General features: G+C 44.1%; 2 protein-coding genes across 2 annotated transcripts; one reads left to right on the top strand and one right to left on the bottom strand.

The window, feature by feature from the left end:
* Window positions 1–9696: 9696 nt before the first annotated feature.
* On the bottom strand, window positions 9697–10622 carry LOC119646571 (transmembrane protease serine 9-like). Its single transcript, XM_038047060.1, has one exon. The coding sequence runs from the start codon at window positions 10589–10591 to the stop codon at window positions 9779–9781; it is 813 nt and encodes a 270-aa protein (XP_037902988.1). The 5' UTR covers window positions 10592–10622; the 3' UTR covers window positions 9697–9778.
* A 361-nt stretch (window positions 10623–10983) lies between these two features.
* Window positions 10984–11909, top strand: LOC119646572. The gene is made up of 5 exons (XM_038047062.1): window positions 10984–11144; window positions 11198–11350; window positions 11420–11518; window positions 11582–11692; window positions 11757–11909. Exons 1-5 carry the CDS (start codon window positions 11079–11081, stop codon window positions 11799–11801), a joined length of 474 nt encoding a protein of 157 aa, XP_037902990.1. The 5' UTR covers window positions 10984–11078; the 3' UTR covers window positions 11802–11909.
* The last annotated feature ends 14090 nt before the right edge of the window (window positions 11910–25999 follow it).

Genomic DNA, 25999 nt, shown 5'->3' on the forward strand with positions numbered 1-25999 from the left:
ACGACTTCTCGAGAGACTTGGACTCCTCCTCCACTGTTATGCACCAAGCGCCCTTGGGACGACGCACATGTTGGCCATTTTGGGATGCATGACGTAGTCCACAAAGCAACTGCCGCTCTTCCTTAATATGGGACCTACCCACTGTCACTTGCGTCTTCCGATCACAGAGCGTACGAATGCCCGACCATGCTATTGCGTTTTCGTGTTTTCTACCTTAGAATACACCATTAGATTGCATGTTTTCAATAACAGCAAGTAGGATAAGATTTGGAGGTTTCGAGTGATTTGAAGCTTAGTATTTCCTGTCGTTTTTTATTTTTTTCTGCCTCTACAATGTGCGACAGTTCAATTAGAATCTTGATCTCCTGAATATAGCTCTTTAAGGCAGCTCGATTCAAGAACCGCAAAATCCAGTTGGGAACATGCATTCTCGCTCACATGCTTAGTAAAGTCGTTTGCGTTAGAATGCCCTTTTAGGTGCTCTTTGGTTACTCACTTATTTTATGTGACAGGTCCCTTGCAATTTAACAATTTTAGATACCGCCGAACCATCATAGGGATCATATAGCCCCTAGTTCCTATCCTGATAGTTTTATCGTTTGAAGACACTATAAGCGAGAGTTAAGTTAAAGAACCTAGGGTCGAGTCCGGCTCCTTCTGAACACGTTGATTTCATTGCGTCGCAATGGTATCAACACAAAAATTGGGTTCTTTTTAGATAATCCTCTTCGAGAGCCACGCTTCGTATAGATCATCATCAACGGCGCAACACCCGGTATCCGGTCTAGGCCTTAATAAGGAACTCCAGACATGCTGGTTTTGTGCCGAGGTCCACCAATTCGATATCCCTAAAAATTGTTTGGCGTCCTGACCTACGCCATCGCTCCATCTCAGGCAGGGTCTGCTTCGTCTTCTTTTCCTACCATATCTATTGTCCTTATCGACTTTCCGGGCTGGATCATCCTCATCCATACGGATTAAGTGACCCACCCACCGTAACCTATTGAGCCGGATTTTATCCACAACTTGACTGTCATGGTATCGTTCATAGATTTCGTCTTTATGTAGGCTATTGAATCGTCCATCCTCATGTAGGGGGCCAAAAATTCCTTGGAGGATTCTTCTCTCGAACGCGGCCAAGAGTTCGCAATTTTTCTTCCGAAGAACCCAAGTTTCCGAGGAATACATGAGGACTGGCAAGATCATTGTCTTGTACAGTAAGAGCTTTGATCCTATGGTGAGACGTTTCGAGCGGAACAGTTTGTGTAAGCTGAAATAGGCTCTGTTGGCTGCCAACAACCGTGCGCGGGTTTCATCATCGTAGCTGTTATCGGTTGTAATTTTCGACCCTAGATAGGAGAAATTATCAGCGGTCTCAAAGTTATAGTTTCCTATCTTTATTCTTCCCGTTTGATCAGTGCGATTTGATGTTGCTAGTTGGTTGGTTTTTGGTGCTGACGTTGCCACCATATACTTTGTCTTGTCTTCATTGATGTGCAGCCCAAGATCTCGCCCCGATTGCCGCCTGCTCGATCTGGATGAAGGTAGTTTGTACTTCCTGGGTCGTTCTTCCCATGATGTCGATATCATCAGCATAGACCAGTAGCTGGGTGGACTTAAAGAGGATCGTACCTCTTGCATTTACCTCAGCATCACGGATCACTTTCTCGAGGTCCAGGTTAAAGAGGACGCATGATAGGGCATCCCCTTATCGTAGACCGTTGGTGATGTGGAATGGTCTTGAGAGTGATCCTGCTGGGTAAAATCTGGCCTCGCACATTGGTCAGGGTCAGCCTAGTCAGTCTTATCAATTTCGTTGGGATATCGAATTTTTTCATTGCCGTGTGCAGTTTTACCCTGGTTATGCTATCATAGGTGACTTTAAAGTCGATGAAAATTTGGTCCAACTGATGTCCATATTCCAACAATTTTCCGTTGCTTGCCGCAGATAGAAAATCTTATCTGTTGCTGATTTGCCTGGAGTGAAGCCTCTTTGGTATGGGCCAATGATGTTCTGAGCGTATGGGGCTATCCGGCTTGGCAAGATAGTGGAGAATATCTTATAGATGGTACTTAGCAACGTGATACCTCTATAATTGCTGCACTGTGTGATATATCCCTATTCATGTATGAGACAGTTAATGCCTCTTTGCCAGTCGTCATTCATTGATTCGCTTTCCCACACCTTGAGCACAAGTTCGTATAGATCGCGTGGAAATAATCAACTAATCTTTATCGCGAATTGCATGTTAGATAACTTATCACAAATTCATGAAGGCTGCATTATACAATAATTATCTGCAACGGTACAGAAAATATCTGAAATATTTCCAATGAGAACTAGCTGGAATTTCCCCAATTCACGCGTGGAGTCCTTCAATTTCGGTCCCCGGTTTGTTAAAAATGATGACTTTGGTGAAGATAGAATACCAGGAAAAAGCTCGCACCTTACCCACGGTCACACATGGTTGGACCTTATACGATACAAGGCTGATATAAAATTAGAATGCATATCCCCTTCAACTGCTGCCACCTTTTTTGATCTCCTGTCAGCAATAATTCTTCCTGTGACATTTGGCTTATTTAAGACGTTGATATTAAGTTGTTAAAGCATTTATTGGGTTATAAATTTTTGTCTACTGCTGTGGCTTAACATTACTGGATTGTTCCAAATATCTGCCGGAAAGCGTTGGCCCGGGTATATACACTAATGGAGAAATGATTGGTCATTTGATTTCAGAGTCCAGATGTTTAGTAGAATTTTCCACTCAATATCAGCATTACCACGAGTAAGATTAGGTGACTGTTTCTGGCTACTTTTTCTCAGATAAATCCAGTTCTTTTATCTCCTTATGGGAGCGTAAACAACGTTCGGCAAGATGGATTGATCGTACAAGGTTCCAATTTTGAAAAGAACTCGTCTTATGGGGCAAAGTTCACTTAGCACAGAGGTCAGTAAGGAGGATCGTCTGGATACAAGAACAAGTCGGGAAACCGGAAGCTAAACGCTTCAGGTACGAAAGGTTTTGTGTATTTCTTTGTAAGTAGCACGTAATATATCCATATATTATGTGAGAGTATCCACTTTCGGGTGATATTGACATTCATAGTCTGCAATTTTCAAAGAAGCAGAAGGTATTATAACTTTGTTAGTAATAGTGCGATTTCCACCAAACTTGGTAAGATCATGGTCTACATTATAGCCTATATCACTGCAAAATTTCATGGTACTAGGATGAACTTAAGGGGGGTTTCTAGCCAATTACAAAAAATGGTAGTAATATACTATTATTAACTTTATTTAAACAGATATCGGCATGGAAGGTATTTCGGAGCCCAGGCACAATACAGTGGCAGCCTCCTGATTTTTTTCAGATTTTTCGGTTTGGTAGTTTCTGAGAATGGCCCCCTTAAAGAAGTGATCACTTTCAACCCCCCGCGCTCCCCACTCTTCCAACGAATGTCAAAACTAAGATCGGTTTTGAAAATACTAATCGAGACCTTTCATTTGATACCCCACATGACTATATTTGATGAAAAAAAATTTTACACCCCTCTTTTGCATATATGGGGACCCCCCTTAAATTCGACGTAAAAGGATGTAATTCACTGCATGCGTGAGCGTTCACAGTTCCCACCTTTCTACCAAATTTGGTGTCAATCGCTATAACCGTCTCCGAGAAAAATGCGTGTGACGGACAGACAGACAGACAGACAGACAGACAGACAGACAGACGGACAGACAGACAGACAGACAGACAGACAGTAAACCGATTTTAATAAGGTTTTGTGTTTACACAAAACCTTAAAAACGAGAACCTAGGTAGTAATCAAGTTATGTTGAAGGTTTAATGGGCGCTTCGTCTCAACTAGTCCTGACTTACTTTCTCCGTGAAACTCTACAAAAAAGTACAAGAAAAGAAGCTTTGATCCTGACGATCCCTCGTTGAGCGAAGAGGAATCCTAAGCTCATCGATTGTGAATATGAATCTAGACTCACGTTACTTTGTCGATGAGTGGTGCAGTCAGTACTGTTCGCCTCAAAATAATATGTGTTTTTGAAATACCATACTTGTAGAATATCTTAACTAACGACCTATGACGATATGCCATATCAAAGTGGCCAAATTAATCATAAAGAGTCAATATGGAGATAAGACGACCTTTTTTGTTCATTTCACCTAGAGAACAAAATTTCTAGTCGAATATTCAATAGGAATGTCTAATATGTCAAAGTAAAGGCACAGAGATAATAAAAGGTCAATATCTTTTGAAAAAATTCTGACGCCTTACTTGGAACGGAATGAAAATTCTTAAACTGGGCAATAAACCAATTTGCTTCAATGCATTCAAGCGAAAAGTCATCAATGTTTCGATGGTATTCCCTGTAGGAGAAAGTAAAGCACACGGTATCGAATGATATCACGCTGATACTACTTCTAACTAAAATTTTGTTTAAGAATCGGGGGATTCTTAAGTCCGCCATCCATTTAATGGCGGACCGGACCAGTTGGAAAGCAACATGCTTTCATGGCTGTGGTCCACGGAACCCTTATCTTTGGGCAAGTACCCAAGTTACAAAATTGATGACTTGCGGTTTCGTCCAGGGGAGAGGCAACTCATCAGATGCTGCCTCACCTTTGCCCTGGAAGCAGCGTGGCCGGAGTTGTTGCAAGATAATATTTGCTCCCTTTTATTCATTCAAAAACACTTCATGTGAATGAATTATAACGAACGCGAATCCGCCTTGTTTTAGTATCATTTGAATGCCTTAAATGGGTAATTGACCTGCATATTAAAAATATACACAACGTAGGGATATGTAATAACTTGACGCAATGTTAAGGCTATATTTATTTGCGAAATTGGTAAATCCACTAGTTTAACTTCCTTTCTCATGAAAGAATTGAAAATACCAGTAGATCCTTTCATAAGAAAAAATATATGTCCAGTTGGAGCCTCACGGCAGATAACGTGCAAACCGGAACGGCAAATCGGCGGTGGCAGCATCCCATGACCATACAGCAAAATGTTGGAAGGGAGTCGAAAAGTATTATGCTTTGGGGCCAGCGATTATTGACGCAACAGGATGGCATGGAATCGATCTGGGGTTTAAGATCCATATTGTGATTTAAAGGGAGGGCTCGATCGCTCCATATTTAACCAATTTGGCTGTAATTCCATCGCCTCCTGGCGACTTATGATTTTTAAGCCGATGAACTGCACGGGCAGTTTTTTCTATGCTTGGTAGCATTTATCCGTCGTTTTCAGTTGGGACCTCCAACTCCCCGACATTTTGGTTGTTGTGCAGTTCATCAAAGCACTCAACCCATCGCTCTAATGCCCATTCTGTAAGAAATCAGATTTCCCTCTTTATCTCGGCAGGATGAGTATCGAGGTGTGTAAGGATTCCTCCTGCTGACTTGTTGGTAAAACTTCCGCGCCTGGTGCGGTTGCTCACTGTAATTTTCGAGTTCATAAATCCATTGGTTCTCCCGAGTTTCCTTTCTCGTCTGTGAAGTTGCGTCTCTACTCGACGAAGTTTGTGATTAGTCTCTGCGCGTGCCCACGTTCTTTGAGAATGCAACATTACTCGGTACGCGGCATTCTCCGTTCCATTTTTAGCTTACATTCATCGCCGCACCACCCGGTCTGACTTTTCTTGCGGTTGGGCCTAAGTATGTTGCCGTATCAATGATAACGCTCTTCAGGTGGTTGTGAAGATCATTTGTTGATGCTTCATCTCTAGGATATCTGTTAGCTCCGGTTATTGCGGCATCCCACTTCTATTGGTTAGGGAGGGCTTTCTTCTGGATGGCATTAGTATTCACTCTCACCTGATTGTCAGAGGGGATTGCAGGTGTTGTTGTAATTCGAGCGGGGCACATTATGTCAAGTCTATATTGACCCCCCTATATGTTCCGACATTCATCATGGCTGAAACTTATATTTCTAAATCGGCCACGCAAGCGCAGAGTTCATAGGCGTTCGCTTATGTTTTCAAAGCCGATGACAGCAGGTTTCATTTTTTGACTGACTAAGAAACCTACTCCGAATAAACGGTTTACTGGATGCTCGCAATAATATATAGTGTAGTAACTCTTCTCCAAGAAACTGGTCCTTGTCCAGTGCGTCTTCTGCAACGCTGTTACATCAGTCCTATATTGGGACAGGGTATCGGCTAGCTGCTTGGCGGCTCCATCTCGGTACAGGGCGCACACGTTCCATGAGAAGAAGCATAAATCGTTATTCCGTTTTCGTTGCCGGGTTCGTCGTTGTAAAATCCATCCAGTCCGAGACTTCTGTTGTGGCTTCGTAACAAGTTGTTTTCCGTGTAGGGTTGTCAGCCCTACCCATCCCTCAACCTGGAGAATCAGATGATGCAATGTGTCCCGTTTTTAGGTGCGGGAGACTCGACTTCATCCTTCTCTGTCTGCAGCTTTTCGTTAAGAAAGAGCTCCCAGCGGTGACCACGTGGAGGTGGAGATAGGGTTTGGTAGTAGAGCTGTTGGTGTTGGTTCAGCAGGCATTTCCCAGGTTTTATACTCCATCGTGGGTACCAATCCGCGTTTCGCCCTGGGACCTATACTACCCTTTGACCACCTACACAATAAAGAAACTTCAGCAGATAAAAGGTAGCTGGTGAGATCAAAACTGATCTATAACAGAAGACTTGTAGGGAGTATTTGGAGAGAAAGTGGAAAGCGGAGGGAATGCGCCTCATCTATTGTGACACTGATGAGACCCGACGGAGCACACATAGAAACAAACACAAAACTTGAAAAATCCTTTTAGGACCCTCTTTTTTCGCCCTCTGGAATAAGAATGTTTGTCAAGATTCTAATATAAAAACCAGTTTAGAACAACAGCGGCAGAAGGCTGGAAATCCATGAATTTGATTGAAGCACTGAATAAAGGTGAAATGGGAACTCATTCGCATTATTTAAATCATTTGGCCTAGATGGAGTCTCTGTTCTTTCTCTTAAAGTAATCTAAGCGTTAGTGTTGTGTTGGGCTGTATGCAAGCGGCTTGGAATCAAGTGAAGATACACTTTCTAAAAAAGTTATGGCCAGCTCCTCGGACACCACCTTGTCATGTAGTCTGTAGTACTTTGCTATTACACCAAGAGCGTCCAATACGTGAATATACAAGTTGTAAGAATTGTTAAAAGATTGTGATAAATCAAGTCGCGATCGAAACGCGAATTTTGGAGGCCTCATCAAATTCATGTTCCTTCACCGAAAAATCTGTCCATTTGCAATGGAGAGCCTGCGGTTGGTATCTAATGCGCAGCCAGCCAGAAAGGAAAGTGCAGCAACTCTCCCTTTCAGGGAAGCAATCTGTGACCGGAAGAACAAGCAGAAGGAAACTTCAGCCACTAAGGAGCACAGGTTAAATCTCATAACTGGACGCTACTAGTCTAACGTTGGTATGCGAAAATGGAGCCAAGCGGACCGGGCACTGTGAATTGACCACGGAGGAAGGAACTGTGAAAGAAAGTGAAGCTTTCCGGGAATTAGAACATGGACATGGTTTCACCACCAGGTATAGTAATATACAGAGAAACCGGACGCAGGGAAGTGGAATCTCCGGCGGGGGAAAACCGGTAACTCAGGTGAAACGCTTCAAAAAACTCTTCGTAATGCCCATAAGGAGCGTAACATCAACACATCTGTTGTGTAAAACGTTTTGTATCGCTCTGCACTAGGGCCTACTTCCACACTTCTCCTGGGGACTAGAACCAGTATGCCGGGAAGTGATCAAATCAGTTAGAGTGATATCAACGAAACTTCTGCCACTAATAGGAATACGAACGTGAAGTGGGAAAGAAGAGGTATGGGTAAGCTGCAGCTTTCATTTTTGGCCACTGCCGTCACAGTTTCCTCCAAAGAGGCATCAAATTCATTTGCCGGATTCTCTGGCCTCGGAGGAAAGCAGGATACATCGGCTATTGATGTCGAACTCGGGATGGTAAAATTATGAATGTCAGGAACAACAAATTCACAAACGTGGGGTGTTTTAACTTGGTTTTCGAACTGGATCAGAAGAGTTTGAAGGTGCTCAGCTAGCAACTGTTCAACTTTTCCCTGGAAAAATTGAAATTTAACCATTAGGAAACTGTAGAACGTCACTTTTATTTGGAGAGTGAGGAACAATGATTATCTTCGACTCAATACATAATACATAGATAGATCAAATGCAGTATCTTTAGTGCGTTTTTGAACAATGGATGGACAATGATATCCTCGTACGGGGCTCACACTGGCGAAGAACTAGCGGGCATATTCTAGCTATTAGCAACTACTGGCGTAGGATCTGCGCGAATCGGACACCGCGAATCAGAGAAGGCATTGACTCGAAAGCAAAAGAACGCTTTTCAAGAAGAGACGAGACCCCTTCTTACATGGGGAATTGGAACACTGCAAGGACGGTGGTTCCAATGAAAAAGCGAGAGCTGCTTATTGCGTATATTTGCGATGCTAAAACAATGTATAGAGCACCTAAAACTACTTCTAAGAAGTATCTATCTAGTATGTCTTACTGTGGGCTACATGTCCCCTCTTGGTATATGGTTAAGGAAGACTTCATTCCGAAGCCCGGGAAAGATGACGTTAAACCAAAAGAACGTCAGACAAATAAGTTCAACATCACTCTCGCTGAAATATCCGGAGATACTGATGAAGCATCACAATCACGGCAAGGCGCTAACTTTAAACCAGGTGAACCCAAGGCAAGAGATGGCTCAAATTTAAACGTACCATTGTTTTTCAGGCGGAGGTGAATGCTATAATCCTGTGTGTAAGGGAATCTACGGAGGAAGTACGGTTCTAATAAACACCATATTCTCTATTCTCTCATAGTTGTTCGGCACTAGAAGGCTTCGAATTACGAATGCATGGATCAGCAAGGCCTTCAGAATTATTCCAGACAATTAGTCCATTGATGGGAGAATTAATACTATAAAATAGATGGTGAATTAAAACAGCCGAAATAGTAAAACTAAGCAGTAAGGGCACTGGTAAATTCAATAATCGGTTCCCCTCTTTTTCGGAACACCTTCACCGTTCTCGCGATGGAAACGTACCACCATAAACAATCCTGAAAAAGGGTCGATCGGTTGCACCTACTGAATTATTTTCTCAATTTCGTGATGAAGACGGGACTTTCCAAAAAAATGAACTTTGGTAGGACATACGATAAGCGAACATGCTGCAGTAATCCAGTCCTACACAAAGCTCCCCCATCCATCCATCCAATATACGATTGATTGGAATCATAATTATTAATTAATGGAATGTTTAGATTCCTTGAATTGCATCGAATTCATATGCGTCAGAGTTGTAAATTTAAGCAATTTCCTGGAAATATTCAGTCTATCTTCAATTAAGAATATGTCTGCATCTTATCTCAAATCCATTTTTTAATAGGTACTCGTAAATGTCAAGTGAAAGCAGATTTTTTGCTGGATTAGAACCATAAATCATATTCAAACAACCAATTATATAATTTATGACTATAATATAGTAAGATAAAGGTCTAAATGGGTATTATACAAATCAACACTCGAAGCTTTCTTATCAACATAGTTGCACTAATTCAATAAAATATGAATCAGTAGCAGTGGTCGTAGTACAAACACTTTATCAGTACGATGAATCGGCAAATTGTAGCTTACTTTTAGCTATTAATCTGTTAATGATTCTGAATAATTCATATGTTCTTAGGCTACTATACTAAAATCTTTCCGGTATTGCTTTAAACATAAAACATTCTATTTTACGCCCCCCTCCACATGAACACAAATTCTTCAATCCATTCGTTGTATGCTGACACTCTTGTGTACACTGAAGGTCTCCCCTCCGTTCCACAAGGGTAGTATCCCCAAGACACGATTCCCAATAGTTCAACAGTACCGCGTGAATTCTTCTGCACCAAAGGACCACCTGAATCGCGTACACAAGATCCAAACCCTCCAGTAAGTGGACCAGTACAAATATTCGTCTCCCGCAATTTGTCCTTTTCAAGGTCTGCGAGTGACTCTAAACACTCATCATACGAGATGATTGGCGGAGAGAATTTATGCAGGACTTCTGGCATTTCGAGTCCATTACCAGTTGAGGTACTTCCCCAACCAAAAACTGTAACATCTCCTGAGGGGATTATTTTGGGAGTGGGTAGACTAATTGGCTGCACAAACTCATTGAATACAAAGTCATCTAACACTTTTACTGCGGCTATATCGAAAGGACCGAGGCTCCCACTGTAGTTTTTGTGGGTGACATAATTTTCAACTTGGCGTCGTTGTCCTTCGTCATCGATTGAATGAATTCCGGCCACTGCAGTAACCCTTCCCACGAAGAGAAAGCAATGCGCTGCTGACACTATCCAACGTTTATTGACAATGGCTCCTGCGCAGATATGTTCGTCAAGTTCTCGAAAGGATACTATGTATGGTGCCGAATGGGGCTCAGCTTCATCGCCACCAACTACTCGAGCCGACTTTGTCGAAGCGATTGCTGTTTGTCGTCCTGGTGGAATCAGAGAGCACAGGCAACTGCCCAGCAAAAGTGAGAAAATCGCGATCTTCATGTTTTCGGCGAACTAAACTTGAGAAGATCTGAGGGCCGACTTTTATTTTGAGGGTGTTTTGAAAGATGGTAGAGTTCGATAACTCTTTTTGATAAGAGCAATTTGATAAGAAGTATATATTTACTAGTATTAAGAGTCAATCTATCTGCCTATGCACGTAAACAGTTTTATTGTTTCCTCCTCCCATCCAAGTGAGTACAATTGCAGGCAGGTGATATTGGCCCCCATAGAAACAATTCATTGCAGCAATCACCTGATATTAAAATTTTTATATCTTTATCAACAAAACAAAAAAATGAACTAACTTGGAAACTCCAATTCACACGCCTCTCGCCATTAAAATTCCAAATAAAAGGTTCGTTTCGCGTGGTCATTTCGAACTTAGTACATCACGACCCACGATTTTCCGGTGCAAATGCAACTCAATAAGTAATGCAGCAGTTGCAGTCCCCAGGCCAGAAGTAATTCTGGCTCGTATTTGTTAAAAATGAATAAAGTTTGTGCAGTTCTAGTTATCCTTAATTTGTTTTCCATCGGAACAACATTTGCCTGTGTATGTATTCCTTGACTATTCAAAGTTAAGCGTTGTCAAAGAAATCATTTCAGAATGGGTACAATCTTACAATTGTGGAATCAACCCCATGTCCCGGGTCACCTGAGTTGGTTACCCTTTCCAAGGACTTCGGACTGAAGCTAACGAAAGACTGTTACCTGGTTTTTACTGGATGCGTTTCGAATAAACCTTTCAAAACGGCAGAGGTTCGTAAGATTACTCCGCTATTCATGCTGAAAGATATTTGCCGTGTCAACTAATATCTTCATCTTCAGATGCAATACGCTGTCAGCAGAGGATCTCAACTCATAGTTGAGCAGACCCTTGACATGTGTGCTTATAATTTCCTCGATAGAAAATGTCCAATGCCGGAGGTATGTATTTAGGACTATATAGAATGGATTGGATATTTCATCTTATGATTTGTGCAACATTAGGGCAAGTACTGCTTCAGCAATAGCGACAGGCACAACATCAAATCTCTCAAGCGTATCTTGCACACGTTCGTGGGAAACTATGACGTTGTTTACAATATTGCACATGACGGAGTAAGACAGATATTAACTTCAATACGCTGCAACTTTCTTAAAATAATTCTATTCCGCATTTCAGGAGTCATCTTGTGGCACATTGAAATTAAAGTTTGGGAAAAAGTAATCTTTTTTAAGCCACCAATCTTTGTTGAGGCTCAACACTGAACATTCCAGTAGTATGACGTTTTAATCACAATGTAAGATTGGATATTACTTACTTATTTAAGTAACGTGTACATACAATAAATTTATATTCCAATACACTAATGTGAAACAAATGCCGGTGCAAGTTTAAGTGAAAACATTACATTTTTATGGAGTATAGTGCGTCAATCATAACTACACGCCATCGCTTGCGGTTACCCAAAATGCGCTCCCAGCACTTTCCCCACCACGCGCCCCTTCTCTACTATTATGCGCCAAGTGCTCTTGGGGCGATTTTCTCATCGACCATCTTGGGAGAGTGGAGAGTCCTTGGTCAAGCCAGCATTGCAATTGTCGTCCCTCATTAATATGAGACCTATCCACTGCTACTTCTGCCTTCCGATCACATCGCGCCATTTGAAATATTATCAGCCCAACGTACTCCGATGGTGAATGCTTGGATCCTTCGATTGGCAAGGATTGTCATTTTTAAGGTACTACTATCGTATAGGAAAACTAGAAAAAACGTCCACCAATTCAATATCCCTAAAAGCTGTCTGGCGTCCCGGGTTACGCCATCGCCCCATCTCAGGCAGGGTCTGTCCCGCCTCCTTTTCCTACCGTAGATATTGCTCTTATGGATTTTTCGGGTGGCATCTTCCTCATCCATTTGGATTAAGTGACCCGCCCACCGTAACCTATAGAGTCGGATTTTATCCAGAACCAGACGGTCGTGTTATCGCTCATAGATTTCATCGTTATATAGGCTACGGAATCGTCCATCCTCATGTAGGGGGCCAAATATTCTTCGGAGGATTCTTCTCTCGAACGCGGCCAAGAGTTCGCAATTTTTCTTGCAAAAAATTCATGTTTCCGAGGAATACATAAGGACAGGCAAGATCATTATCTTGTACAGTAAGAGCTTTGACCCTACGGTAAGACGTTTCGAGCGAAACCGTTTTTGTAAGCTGAAATAGGCTCTGTTGGCTGACAACAACCGTATGCGGAATTCATCGTCAGAGCTGTTATCGGTTGTGATTTTCGACCCTAGATAGGAGAAATGTTCAACGGTTTCAAAGTTGCAGTCCCAGATCTTCATTGTTTTCGTTTGACTAGTGCGATTCGATGTTGTTCGTTTTTATGGTTTTGGCGCTGACGTTGCCACCATATACTTCGTTTTGCCTTCGTTAATGTGCAGTTCAAGATCTCGCGCCGCCTGCTCGATCTGGATGAAGGCAGTTTGTACGTCTTGGGTCGTTCTTCCCATGATGTCGATATCGTCAGCATAGGCCAGTAGTTGGGTGGACTTGAAGAGGATGGTGTCTCCCCCATTTACATCGGGATCGCGAATCACTTCCTCCAGGACCAGGTTATAGGGCATTCCCTTGTCTTAAACCGTTGTTGATGCTGAATGGTCGCGAAAGTGATCCTGCTGCTTTTATCTTGCCTCGCACATTGGTCAGGGTCAGCCTAGTCAGTCTTATCAATTTCGTTGGGATACCGAATTTTCTCATGGCCGTGTACAGTTTTACTATGCTATGCTGTCATAAGCGGCTTTAAAGTCAATGAAAAGATGGTGCAACTGACGGCCATATTCCAACAGTTTTTCCATCGCTTGCCGCACAGAGAAAATCTGATTTGTTGCTGATTTACCTGGAGTGAATCTTCTTTGGTATGGCCCAATGATGTTCTGGGCATATGGGGCTATCCGGTCTAGCAAGATAGCGGGAAGTGTCTTATAGATGGTACTCAGTAACGTGATACCTCAATAATTGCTGCACTTCCTGATATCTCCCTTTTTATGCATGGGACAGATAATGCCTTTTTGCCATTCGTTAGGCATCAATTCGCTGTCCCGAAGCTTGAACACAAGTTTATGAACCACCTGGTGATTTTTAAGCCGATGAATTGCACGGGCTGTTTCTTCTATCCTTAGTGGTGGCAATGCTTGTCCGTCGTCTTCAGTTGGCGGGACCTCCAACTCGCCGATATTCTCGTCGTTCAGTAGTTCATAAAAGTACTTAATACATCGCTCCAATATGCCCATTCTGTCGGAAATCAGTTTTCTCTTTTTGCCTCGGCAGGATGAGCATCGAGGTGTGTAAGGCTTCATCCTGCTGACTCGTTGGTAAAACTTCCGTGCTTGGTGCGGTTGCTCTCTATACTTTTCTAGTTCACAGACTTGTTGGTCCTCCCAGGCTTCTTTTATCGGTTCGTGATAAGTCTCTGCGCGTGCCCGCGTTCTCTGAGAATGCAAAATTACTCGCTATGAGGCATTGTTACGTTCCGTTGCTAGCTTACATTCATCGTGAAACCAACCGTTCCGATTCTTTTTGCGGCTGGGGGAACCTACTCCGATGGCGGCTCCATCTCTGTGCAGGTAGTGCACGTTTCATGAGAAAATGTATAAATCATTATTCCGTTTTCATTGCCGGGTTCGTCGTTGTAAAATCCATCCAGTTCGAGACTGCTGTTGTGGCTTCGTCACAAGTTGTTTTCCGTAGAGGGTTGTCAACCCTACCCAACCTCCAACTTGGAGGACCAGTTGGTACAGTTAGTGCCATTTTTAAGCGCGGGAGACTCGCCTTCATCCTTCTCCGTCTGCAGCTTCCCGGCTTTCGGCTCCCAGCGATCAACACATAAAGGTGGAAATAGGATTTGGTATTAGAGCTGTTGGTGTTGGTTCAGCAAGCGTTTCCTAGGTTTTATGCTCCATCGTGGGTACCAATCCGCGTACTACCCTTTATTATATATAAAATAATAAGAATAGTAATCGTTCGCGCAAGAATCCATATTGGATCAAGTCCTTGAAGTATGTAAGAGCACTTCATTCAAGACCGTAATGGTGCACTACATGATTACAGTACTCTATAGGAGGAAATCTTGTCACCAGTGCGCTCTCCCGAGATTATTACCCTGATTGGTCACTTCAAAGCTGAGTCGAATGGTATCCGACGTCAAATCACGATACAAATCCCACTGCCACCAGTGAGATTTGAACCGCGACCTTCCGTACGACAGCGTTGTGCTCTAATCAGTCAGCTATCTGGACAATATATATGATTGTCAGTTACCTCTTGGTGGGGTATAGCGCGTCACCACACTTACGCCACAACATTGCTCACAGTTGCCTGAAATGCATTTCAGCTCCCCCTTGGAGTTCCCGAGACACCCGTTCTCCTCCTCTACTATTCTATGCCAAGTGCCCTTGGGGCGATCCACTCGTCAGCCATCTTCGGAGATTGGATTCTACTACATGGTGTAGCCAGCAATGCAGTTGTCACTCCTCCTTAATATGTGAACTATCCACTTCTACTTCCGTTGTGCCGAAAAAGTTCTTCATCTGAAATAGTATCAGGCAAGCGCACTCCGGTGATGCGACGGAGGTAGGTGTTAATGAATATTAGGCGCCTTCGAGTGAGAATACTGGCCACTTTTAATGTACGATTATAATATTGTGACTCAGAAAGAACACTAGCACAGAATGGTCTTAACTTGATCTTGGTGTAGAGATAACAGCATTTTCAGAACTTAGACAAGGCAGCGAAAGCGGATCAGGTGCTGCTAATGCGTCGGGCGACATAGAGTTCAGTGTTACAGTCGGCAGAAACCATACTTCCTAGATATAGAAATTAATCAACGCTTTGGATGCTCTACCCATTAATGCAGATAGAAGAATGCGATAGCCGAACTGCTAATCGTTTGGCGAAGGTCCCTGTTCATATGAAAGAGCAAACAGATGTCATCAGCGTAGACGAGGTATTTGAGGAAAGATGTCTTGCCTATTGAACTCCTTCAAGTCTTCTGGAGAAGTCAACAAGAAGGACATTACTGGTAACAAGAAGAAATAATATCAGTGCCAACATGCAACCTTGGCGGACTCCGCTTTCCACTTCACTATCCTTTGAGATTTTATTACGGTGCAACAGTGACATTTTGCTCCATCATATGCCACTCTGATAATAACTATTAGTTCCATATACATTCCCCGTTCACGCTATCGAAAGCTTTCTCGAAATCGGTGAAGAGCGGGTGAATCGAAGATCTATATTAAACTTTGTGCACTCCAAAATGATCGCATGGTGTTGATGTTGAAACTATAGGAGATGTGGAGCGGGAACCAGCCTTCTCTCTATCAATTGAGCTTTCGAGGTATTCCTTGGTGCGTTTCAGGATTATCTCAGCTGCTTTCCTGACCGCGCAATAATTAGTTTCCTTTTGTTACGACTCAAATTACATTAAGCTTCTTGGAATTTCGCACGAAATCTGAGCTCGAGCACGCCACACTTACCACCATTCGCGGCGATCTATAGCGCTTTCAACCCCTTCTGTTGCCTCAGGAGTTGTCAGAAACTTTTAACGGGTCGCTTACAATATGGGATGCGAAGTCCCTGAGGTGGTCGAGTAAGTAGCTCTGACCTCCTGCTAGCTGTATACCTGCGTCATAGGTAGTAACCTTGAGAAAATCTCTCGGTGAAGAGCAAACTGTGAATGACCGATACACGTTGGGACATACTGGGGATTCCTGGAGCCGACGACAGAGAGCTGTCGATGGGGTGATGTGAACCTTGCTCTGCTAAGGTGGTAGTTATGACTCGTATCAGGAGCCAGCCCCTTCGGAATCGTGATCGGGAAGTGTGCATTGAACCGGTGTTAGCAGACCGCGTTGCCCCGAGCGAGCGCTGATCCGTCCATGAATTCCGGGATCTGTTAAGCGTAGGCCAGGCCTCAGGGAATTAGGGTAGAGGCTTTGTCTCCGATGATACACCTGAACTCATCAGGTATGCTCTACGACAACACTTAGTGCCAGAAGAACTCGTACGTTGTGTTCAATTGCTCTACCGTGATCCGAAAAGTAAAGTTCAGTGCGCACTTACTCACCGAGAAACACCGTGAGAAATATCGCCCTCTGTACATTGCAGTTCCGGATCTAGAGAAAACGTTTGACCGTGTGGGACACGACAACACCTAATACGAGAAGAAGAGTTAAAATATTCTACCACGATCCGAAAAGTAAAGTTCAAGGAAGCGCCCTTTCATCACCCCTCTTTCTTTTTGTTAGGGACACTGCTACATGGAATATAAAACGTCCAGCGCCCTAAAAATGAGCAAAAAGGAGACTCCGCAGTGCGATAAGTAAAAGCAAAGCCCGCTGCTGGCAGAACCTGGTCAACGCAATAAATGATGACTCGTGGGGACTTGGCTGTAAGCTTGTCACCCGGAAAATCGAGGATTTGCGGAAGCCCTGCATACTAAGTACCAGATGGGCCGCATTGTATGGGCAGTATTTCCCAGACATCCTGTACAGGTTTTTGTCAATACCGTGGAAAGCGTCGAGGATTGCGCCCTTTTCACAATAAGGGAGCTCGAAGAAGCGGTTCTCATCATGAAAAGCAAGAAGGCACCAGATCCTGAAGGTATCCCAGCGGAAATTTACAAACTAGTGTTCCGCTAACGGCCAGACTTGCTGCTCAGGGAGTTCAACGCTTGCTTGGAGAATGGCATTTTTTCTTGTTGCGGGAAGGTCTCTAAAAGCTCATCAGGGGTAGACTCGCTAAAGCGATCCGGGCGGCAAAAGGCAGTTCGGGTTGGGTCTCCGCCCAAATGCAGAGACGGGAGAACGGAAGCGCTAGCCCGAAGTTATTGTGTCAAACGGTTCCAGGCTGTCTTTGACGACACACAGGCGTTAAGTTGGTAGTTCTAAGGAGTGTTGCTGCTGGAGTCTAACTCCCAAAAAATAGGGTGTCAGATATTGACGAATGCTAGGAGCCTTCGAGTGACAACTTGGTCTTGGTATTGAGATAACTGCATTTCCAGATATTGGACAAGGCAGCGAAAGCGGATCTAGTGCTGCCACCGTCGACAAAAACCACGCTTGCTAAGATATACATATGTTTAAATTGATAGATACCTCGAATACTCAGCCTATTAACGTAGCGAGAGTGCCATGATCCGTCAGAATGAGAACCCTGGTTTTGTTATTGTTTATCTTCATCCCAACTCTACTTGTCTCTCTTTACAAATCCAATGCGATTTGGCTAAGGTACATCACTCAGTGAGAGAGCAAACAGATGTGATCAGCCTAGTCGAGGTATTTGAGGAAAGATGTCGTAGTCCATTGGATTCCCCCACGACCTCCGGGCGAAGCAGCGCGAAGAACCTCACCGATAACAATAATATCTTAAGATCCTCCGGGATTTAACCTCGGTGCAGCACGTGACATTTTGCTCCATCATATGTCCCTCTGATGATAGCTATTAGTGTCTCCGGAATGACTTTCCTGCGTAGACCACTCCGGATACCCTCCCTGTTGTGGTGCAGGGAAGATCTAAACTCCGCGCGCTGTTCCAAACTGATCCGTAGGGCGTTGACGTGGTCAAAGCAGGAGGATCCGGAACGGCAACTGAAGCGATCAAGTTTTCGAAATGTTATTGAATGCTTTCCAGGGTTATTTTAGCTATTACCTTTGCAACGATAACGAGCACGCAGACGCCCCTCGAATTGTCACAATCAAGACGAGTGCCGTTTTTTGGAATCTTAACGATCATCTCCTTCTTCCACTCTCTGGGAAAGATCTTTATACAGAGGAGCGAAATTTCCTATGTTTGAAAATGTTTTATTGTTTCCCCACCTCAATAAACTAAATTCCACTTGTGAAGGCTATCTTTTGAGAATCTAGACATGATTTCATCTACATAGACAGTTAATCTGCGCGTCTGCAAAATGTTTCGCACTGTCACAGCGGGCATTTAACTTAACCTAGTTGCACGCTCAAAATTGTTGGAGCTGAATAAAAGACTGGTACAAGTCAGTGTTCTCAAAACAAATTGTTAGTGAAGAGCTTTTGAGCACAATTTGAATTTGCTGGGAGCTTTCCCAATTATAATTATAGCAAACGCTTTTGAAAATGAAGAGAGCTTAATAGACTTTTATTGACTGAAATTGAAACTTGCATACGGCGATGAAGAAAAATACTTTTCGCTTTTCCTCATCATACTGATGGCTTAACAGAAGACATTTAAATTAATAATGAATTGTGAGATTGGCTTCACATTGTGTTTGTTCGCCTTCTCATCTGCCGGCCTGTCGTAGCCGAAGGTTGCGGTTCAATTCTCACTGGTGGCAAGTGTTAGACTAGAGTCCTATAGTATCGATCGCTTCGCCTGAGTACAACTCAGCATCTTCGAGATGCTTTGCGGCCACAATTAGTGCTATACCGTCGGCTTAACCCACCACCGTGGTTTACAATGGGTCGCAGGAAGAAGAAAAAAGCCTAAGGAAAAGTGGAACATCCCAGCCCCAACAGTGTCACAGGCGACCCACCTCATCGCTATTATCGATAGCTACTTGCAAGAGCGGACGCTCTAATATAATACCGATGATGGACTCAAGGAGTGCATTATCTCCGCGGGTGTCCGGCTCTGTATTGGGCCCAATACTGTGGAACATCATGTATAATGATGTACTTAACCTTCTGGTTCCGGAGGAGGCCACGGTGGTGGGTTACGCCGATGACATGATTGTGGTCACAAAACATCTCGAGGATGTTGAGTTGTACTCAAGCGAAGCAATCAGTGCTGTTACGGCTTGGTTAGAGAGTGCTGGACTGGCACTCGCGGAGAGTAAGACGGGAGCGGTCCTCATCACTAAGCGCCGGAAGAGAAATTACCCCTGCATTAGAATCAAGAATCGTATCATCACTTCCAAGTCGGCCATCAAATACTTGGGGGCGATGATAGACAAAACATTCAATATTAAGCAGCACATGGAGCATACTTCCGAAAAAACATCCACTACCAGTATGGCTCGGCCAAGGATGATGCCGAACGTAGGAGGACCGCGGCATACTTGCAGGCTTCTCATGGCCAGGGTGGTGGGTTATATTTTATTGTATGCAGTCCCAGTTTGAGGAAAGCGCTGCATGTTTTAGGCAATGTACATAAACTGAGTGTGGTCTATAGAAGAACAGCCTTAAGGGTGTGTTCTGCCTTCAGGACCGTCTCAGATGATGCAGCGTTCGTCATCTGGGGAATGATGCCGATTGATGTCCTAGCAACCGAGATGATGAACATTTATAACACCAGGTCCATTTCTCCCTTATCGCTGATGAAAAAAGTCAAAAGGGAGAGATCCATAAGCAGATGGCGACAGCAATGGGACTAGTCAGAAAAGGGTCGTTGGATTTACAGGTTGATCCCTTCCATCGGGGAGTGGCTGGAGAGAAAGCAGGGGAGATCAATTATAATCTCACCCAGTTTTTCACAGGCCATGGAAGATACCGTCAATGCCTGCACAGGTTTAAATTGGAGAATACTAACTTGCGAGGAGGAGTGAGATGCGTTCAATTCCATGATCGCAATAATCCAGGATAAACTGCGAAAAGTAGAAGAAGTGAGGAAGGCGCGGTTACGAACACCGCGGGGGGTTCTAGTGGCTAAAAATCCCACATTCTGGCGTGACCAGGCCGGAGGTTTTTGAAGATTTCCACTTCCTTATAAAAAAAAGAAAGCAGACAGACAGACAGTAAACCGATTTTAATAAAGTTTTGTTTTATAGAAAACCTTAAAAAGGCAGACAGGTTGACGGAAAGACAGACATCGGCCCGATTCTAATACGGTTTACAAAAAAACACCTTAAAAGGGAGACAAACTACCTATAACAAATACAGACACATGTTATTGTTGTACACGTCCTGCAAAATCGTGACAGAAATCATGCGAGCTAAGTTAGAGCCATAGACAGACATATTAACTGGTCAATACCAATGTGGCTTTTAAAGAGGATCCACGATGGACCAAATTTTCACGGTCAAACACCTACTGCTATGAGTTTGATGTGCATCAGCTCTTCGTCATGCGCTGGTTCCGCCTACCAGGAAAACTGGTACGAATGACCGAACTGACGATGACTAAATCTGAATTCCTTGTAAAGGTGGTGGAGAGGCTAACGCAGTGCTTCGAAATGAACCGTGGATTGAAGTAAGGAAAATATGTTGTCCGCAAACTTGAGTTAGGTAGCACGGGAACTGCTCTATAAATCTTCGCAAATAGTGCGACTCGCTGACGACATAAACATCGTGGTTCCTTTAATTCTAGACGCCAAGCTTGAATTCCTACAACTATATGACGCAGCCCAAGGAAGGAGTCGGTCTAAGAATTAATGGAGAGAGGAGTCGGTCTAAGAATTAATGGAGAGAATTCATGATTCAGTCAAGAAGACTAGCGCCAAAGGGTAGAACAGGGGGTGGTCAAAGGGTAGTGTAAGTCCCAGGGCGAAACATGGATTGGTATCCACGATGGAGCATAAAACCTGGCAAACGCCTGCTGAACCATCACCAATAGCTTTACTACCAAACCCTATCTCTACCTCCAAGTGGTGACCGCTGGGAGCTTTTTCTTACCGAGCTACAGCTTCTCAGAGTCTTCCGCGCCTAAAAACGGGACAAATTGTACAAACTGGTCCTTCAGGTTGGAGGTTGGGTAGGGCTGACACGGCATACACGGAAAACCAAAGTTACGAACCCGCAACAGGAACCTCGGACTGGAAGGATAACACAACGACGAACCCGTCAACGACAACGGAATAACGATTTGGGCATTTTCTCATGGAACGTGCGTTCCCTGTGCCCAGATGGAGCTGCCAAGCAGCTAGCCGATACCTAGTCCCAATATAGGGCTGATGTAACAGCGTTACAGGAGATGCGTTGGACAGAGACCGGTTTCCTGGAGAAGAGCCGTTACACCATACATTATAGCGGCCATTCAGTAAACCATGCACTCGGAGTAGGTTTCTTAGTCGGCAAAAAAATGAAACCTGCTATTACAGGCTTTGAAAACATAACGAGAGTGCATAGCCACTCTCCGCTTGCGAGGCAAATTTAGAAACATAAACCTCATTAACGTTTACGCCCCTACAGAGGAGACTGCAAAGTTGGAGAAGGATACCTTCTACGAGGTAGTAGAACCCTCAAAGACTGTCGTATATATGATACCGAAATCATACTTGGGGATTTTAACAGCCAAGTAGGGACGGAACTCTTATTCAGGCGATACGTTGGCTCCCATAGCTTAGATCCAAATAGAAATGATAACGGATTGCGGATTATTCAATCAGCATTTCACACGAAATGGCGGTTGGAAGTACCTGGTTTGCGCGGAACGCGGTCCACAAACATACGTGGACCTCTCCAGACGGGACCACTTTCAACCAAATTGACCACGTTCGAACGCCGCCACCTCTCAGCCTTGATGAATGCTAGAACATATAAGGGGGGCAATATTGACTCAGATCACCACCTTGTTGGTATGACAATCTGAGAGACAATCAGGTGAGAGTTAACACTGAAGCCATCCGCAACACAGCCCTCCGCGACACCTATAAGAGGGAAATGGATGCCGGAGTAGCTGCAGTCAACGGAGAACCTGGAGATGAAGCATCCACAAATGATCTTCACAATCACCTGAAGAACGTTATCATAAATACAGTCACAAACATACTTCGCCCCAGTCACAAAAAGAGTCGAAACGGCTGGTTTGACAATGAATGTAAGCTAGCAACGGAAGGGAAGAATGCCGCATAGCCGAGTAATGTTGTATTCTTAAAGGACACGGCTTTTCACGAACTCCGTCGAGCAGAGAAGCGATTTCACAGATGGAAAAAGGAAGCGTGGGAGAACCAACTAGAAAAGTACAAGGAGCAACCGCACCAGACGCGGAAGTTTCACCAACAAGTCAGCAGGATGAAGCCTTACACACTTCGATGTTCATCCTGGCGAGACAAAGAGGGATATCTGATTTTCGATAGAATGGGCATATTGGAGCAATGGATTGATTATTTTGATGAACTACTGAACAATCAGAACATCGGCGAGTTGGAGGTCCCGCCAACTGAAGACGACGGACAGCGAATCAATGCCTGACGACTGACAAAGAGGCTCTTACATCAAAAGGGAGATATCACGGAGTCCAGCGATTATAGAGGTATCACGTAGCTGAGTACCATTTATAAGATATTCTCTACTATCTCGCTAGGTCGGATAGCCCCATACGCTCAGAACATCATTGGGCTATACCAAAGAGGCTTCACTCCAGCCAACCAGGCAAATCAGCAACAGATCAGATTTTCTCTGTGCGGCAAGCAATGGAAAAACTGTTGGAATACGAATATCAGCTGCACGATCTTTTCATTGACTTTAAGACCGTCTATGATAGCATAATAATCGTTGGCGCAACAATCCATATTGGATCACGAGCTTGAAGTGTGTTAGAGCACTTCATTCAAGACCGTCACGGTACACTACAGGATTACATTACCCTATAGGAGGCAATGTGATTAGCATTGCACTTGCCCGAGATTATTACCCTGATTTGACCCATTTACAGCTCGACTGGTATCCGACGTCAAGCCATGACACAAATTCCACTGTCGCCAGTGAGATCTGAACAGCGACCTTCCGTACGACAGTCTAGTGTTCTAACCACTGAGCTATGATAGCATAGCCAGGGTAAAACTGTACACGGCCATGAGAGAATTCGGTATCCCGACGAAATTGATGAGACTGACTAGGCTGACCCTGATCAATGTGCGACGCCAGATAAAAGCAGCAGGATCACTTTCAAGACCATTCGACATCAACAACGGTCTGCGACAAAGGGATGCGCTATCATGTGTCCTCTTTATCCTGGCTCTGGAGAAAGTGATCCGTGATGCTGAGGTAAATACGAAAGGTATGATCCTCTTTGAGTCCACCCAACACAACTACAAATTTGAGACCGTTGAAAATTTCTCCTATCTAGGGTCGAAAATCACAACCGATAACAGGTACGATGATGAAATCCGCGCACGGTTGTTAGCCAACAGAGCCTATTTGAGCTTACAAAAACTGGTTCGCTCGAAACGTCTCACCATAGGGTCAAAGCTCTTGCTGTAAAAGACTATGATCTTGCCAGTCCTCATGTACTCCTCAGAGACTTGGGTTCTTAGCAAAAGAAGTTGCAAACCCCTGGCTGCGTTTGAGAGAAAAATCCTCCGAAGAATTTTTCGTCCCCTACATGAGGATGGACGACGAAATCTATGAGCGATATCATGACCGTCCGGTTGTGGATAAAATCCGGCTCAATAGGTCGCGGACGATCCAGCCCGGAAAGTCTATGAGGGCAATATCTATAGTAGAAAAAGAAGACGAGGCAGACTCTGCCTGAAATGGAGCGATGGCGTAGGTCAGGACGCCAGACAGCTTCTGGGGATATCGAATTGGTGGACCTGGGCGCAAAACCGGGATGTCTGGAGTTCCTTATTAAGGCTGGCCTAGACCGAATACCGGCTGTTGCGCCATAGATGATGATGAATGATGGCCAATAAATCATACTACTAAGTCCTACGGATAATGAAAAGTAAAAGGATGTACAGACCATAATACAACATGTGCTACTGTACGGCTGTGAAGCGTCGACTCTAACTAGGCAGGTGAGAGATTCATCGACACTTTCGAACGTAAAGTTCTACGTCGAATACTTGGCCCTGTAAAAAATGGAACTGACTACCGAATTGAGTCCATGAGTTGTTCCAGCACCATGACGATGTAGCAGCATCGGTGATGGTAAAACTACGAAAATTACCGTGGGTGTGTTACATAGAACCGATGGACGATAAGAGGATATCAAACAGGGTATTCAAAGGCACACCTGAAGGAAGCCGCCCAATGGAGAAAACCACGGAGGATTCAGGGGACGAGGCCAGTAAAAACTGCTGAAATTTTCCAATTGAAGGACGCGATCGAATGGTCTATATGGCTGGAGGAAATCTATTCTGGAGGCCAAGTGCTGATTTGACCCATTGCGCTATTGAAGAAGAAGAATCCTGCCGCTTGATTTGGGATTTCCTGGAGTGTAACTTCAGTTTACATTTTTGAATCGACGCCTGCCAATTTTTCAAATATCAAGTTTTAAATTACGGGTTACTTGCATACTGGACGTGTTAACAAATACTGGAATACAAGTCCAGGGTTACGCGGACGACATTGTTTAAATCTGTAGGGGCAAATATGAAGATACCCTATGTGATAGAATCCAAACTGGACTAAGGGTTACTAGTGCCTGGTGCAGGAAGATGGGACTATGGATCAGCCCAGCCAAAACCACCAGAGACCAACAGAGGTCAAATATTTGGGAATTTCGCTAGACCAAAAATTACTCTGGAAGACACATGTCGGAAAAACTTGTCGGAAAGCCACGAGGGCTCTGATGACTTGTGGATCCATAACAGGAAAGAAATGGCGTTGCAGCCTGAAGACACTACTTTGAATATACACAGCAATCGTAAGACCAATGATTACCTATGGAGCGGCAATCTGGGCAGAAAGAACCGAACTCAGCACACAATCCAGGGAATTACATAAGCTCCAAATGCTGGCTTGCGTGTGTATCAGTGGGGCAATGAGGACATGCCCAACGGCATCCCTGGAGGTCCTTCTGGGATTAACCCCTCTCCATCTGCACATACAAATGCAGGCAAGGAGATCAATATTCAGGATGGCCGGTAGTATGAGTGAGGCGGGGAGCTACCTAATTCGAAGGAAGATTGATATTCTTTCTAGGTGGTATCCCGAATTACTGATACCAAGGGATAACATGACAACGAGGTTTCACTTCGATAAGAAGTTTGAAACACGTTGGAGTGACAAGGCAAACTGGGAGAGTGTGGCTGTGACATACGGCTTAAACCAGCAACTGATTGATTGGTACACTGATCCCTCTCAGCAGCGGGTACCGGTGTCATTGCCCCAAGGAAAATATACTTTGAGCTAATGGGCAGGTACACTAGCATATTCCAGCCGGAAATATACGCCATAGACAAATGTGCCTCCTTTAATCTGCAAAGGAACTATAGGGGGCAGAACTTAGCTATTCTCACCGATAGCCAAGCAACGATCAAGGCACTTAGGTTTAACCAGGTGAACTCTATACTGGTATGGGAATGCCTTGAGAGACTGAATACACTCAGCTCGTCCAACAAGGTTTGGATACTTTGGGTTCCAGGCCATGCTGGGTTGGAAGGCAACGAGGCAGCGGATGAACTAGCCAAGAAGGGATCAGGGACGCCTTCACATGGGCCAGAACCCTTCCGTGGAATCGAAAACGGTTTGTTGGCTATGAATTTAAGACATGAAGAGGAACAGTT

Source organism: Hermetia illucens, chromosome 1 (assembly GCF_905115235.1).
Source record: "Hermetia illucens chromosome 1, iHerIll2.2.curated.20191125, whole genome shotgun sequence".
Lineage (NCBI taxonomy): Eukaryota > Metazoa > Arthropoda > Insecta > Diptera > Stratiomyidae > Hermetia > Hermetia illucens.

What these genes read in the sequence shown, in the direction of transcription:
- LOC119646571 (XM_038047060.1), bottom strand. Translation starts at nt 10,591, where the DNA reads ATGAAGATCGCGATTTTCTCACTTTTGCTGGGCAGTTGCCTGTGCTCT.
- LOC119646572 (XM_038047062.1), top strand. Translation starts at nt 11,079, where the DNA reads ATGAATAAAGTTTGTGCAGTTCTAGTTATCCTTAATTTGTTTTCCATC. An exon ending in TCGGAACAACATTTGCCTGT is followed by an intron (nt 11,145 to 11,197) that starts GTATGTATTCCT and finishes AAATCATTTCAG; the next exon opens with AATGGGTACAATCTTACAAT. An exon ending in ACAATATTGCACATGACGGA is followed by an intron (nt 11,693 to 11,756) that starts GTAAGACAGATA and finishes TCCGCATTTCAG; the next exon opens with GAGTCATCTTGTGGCACATT.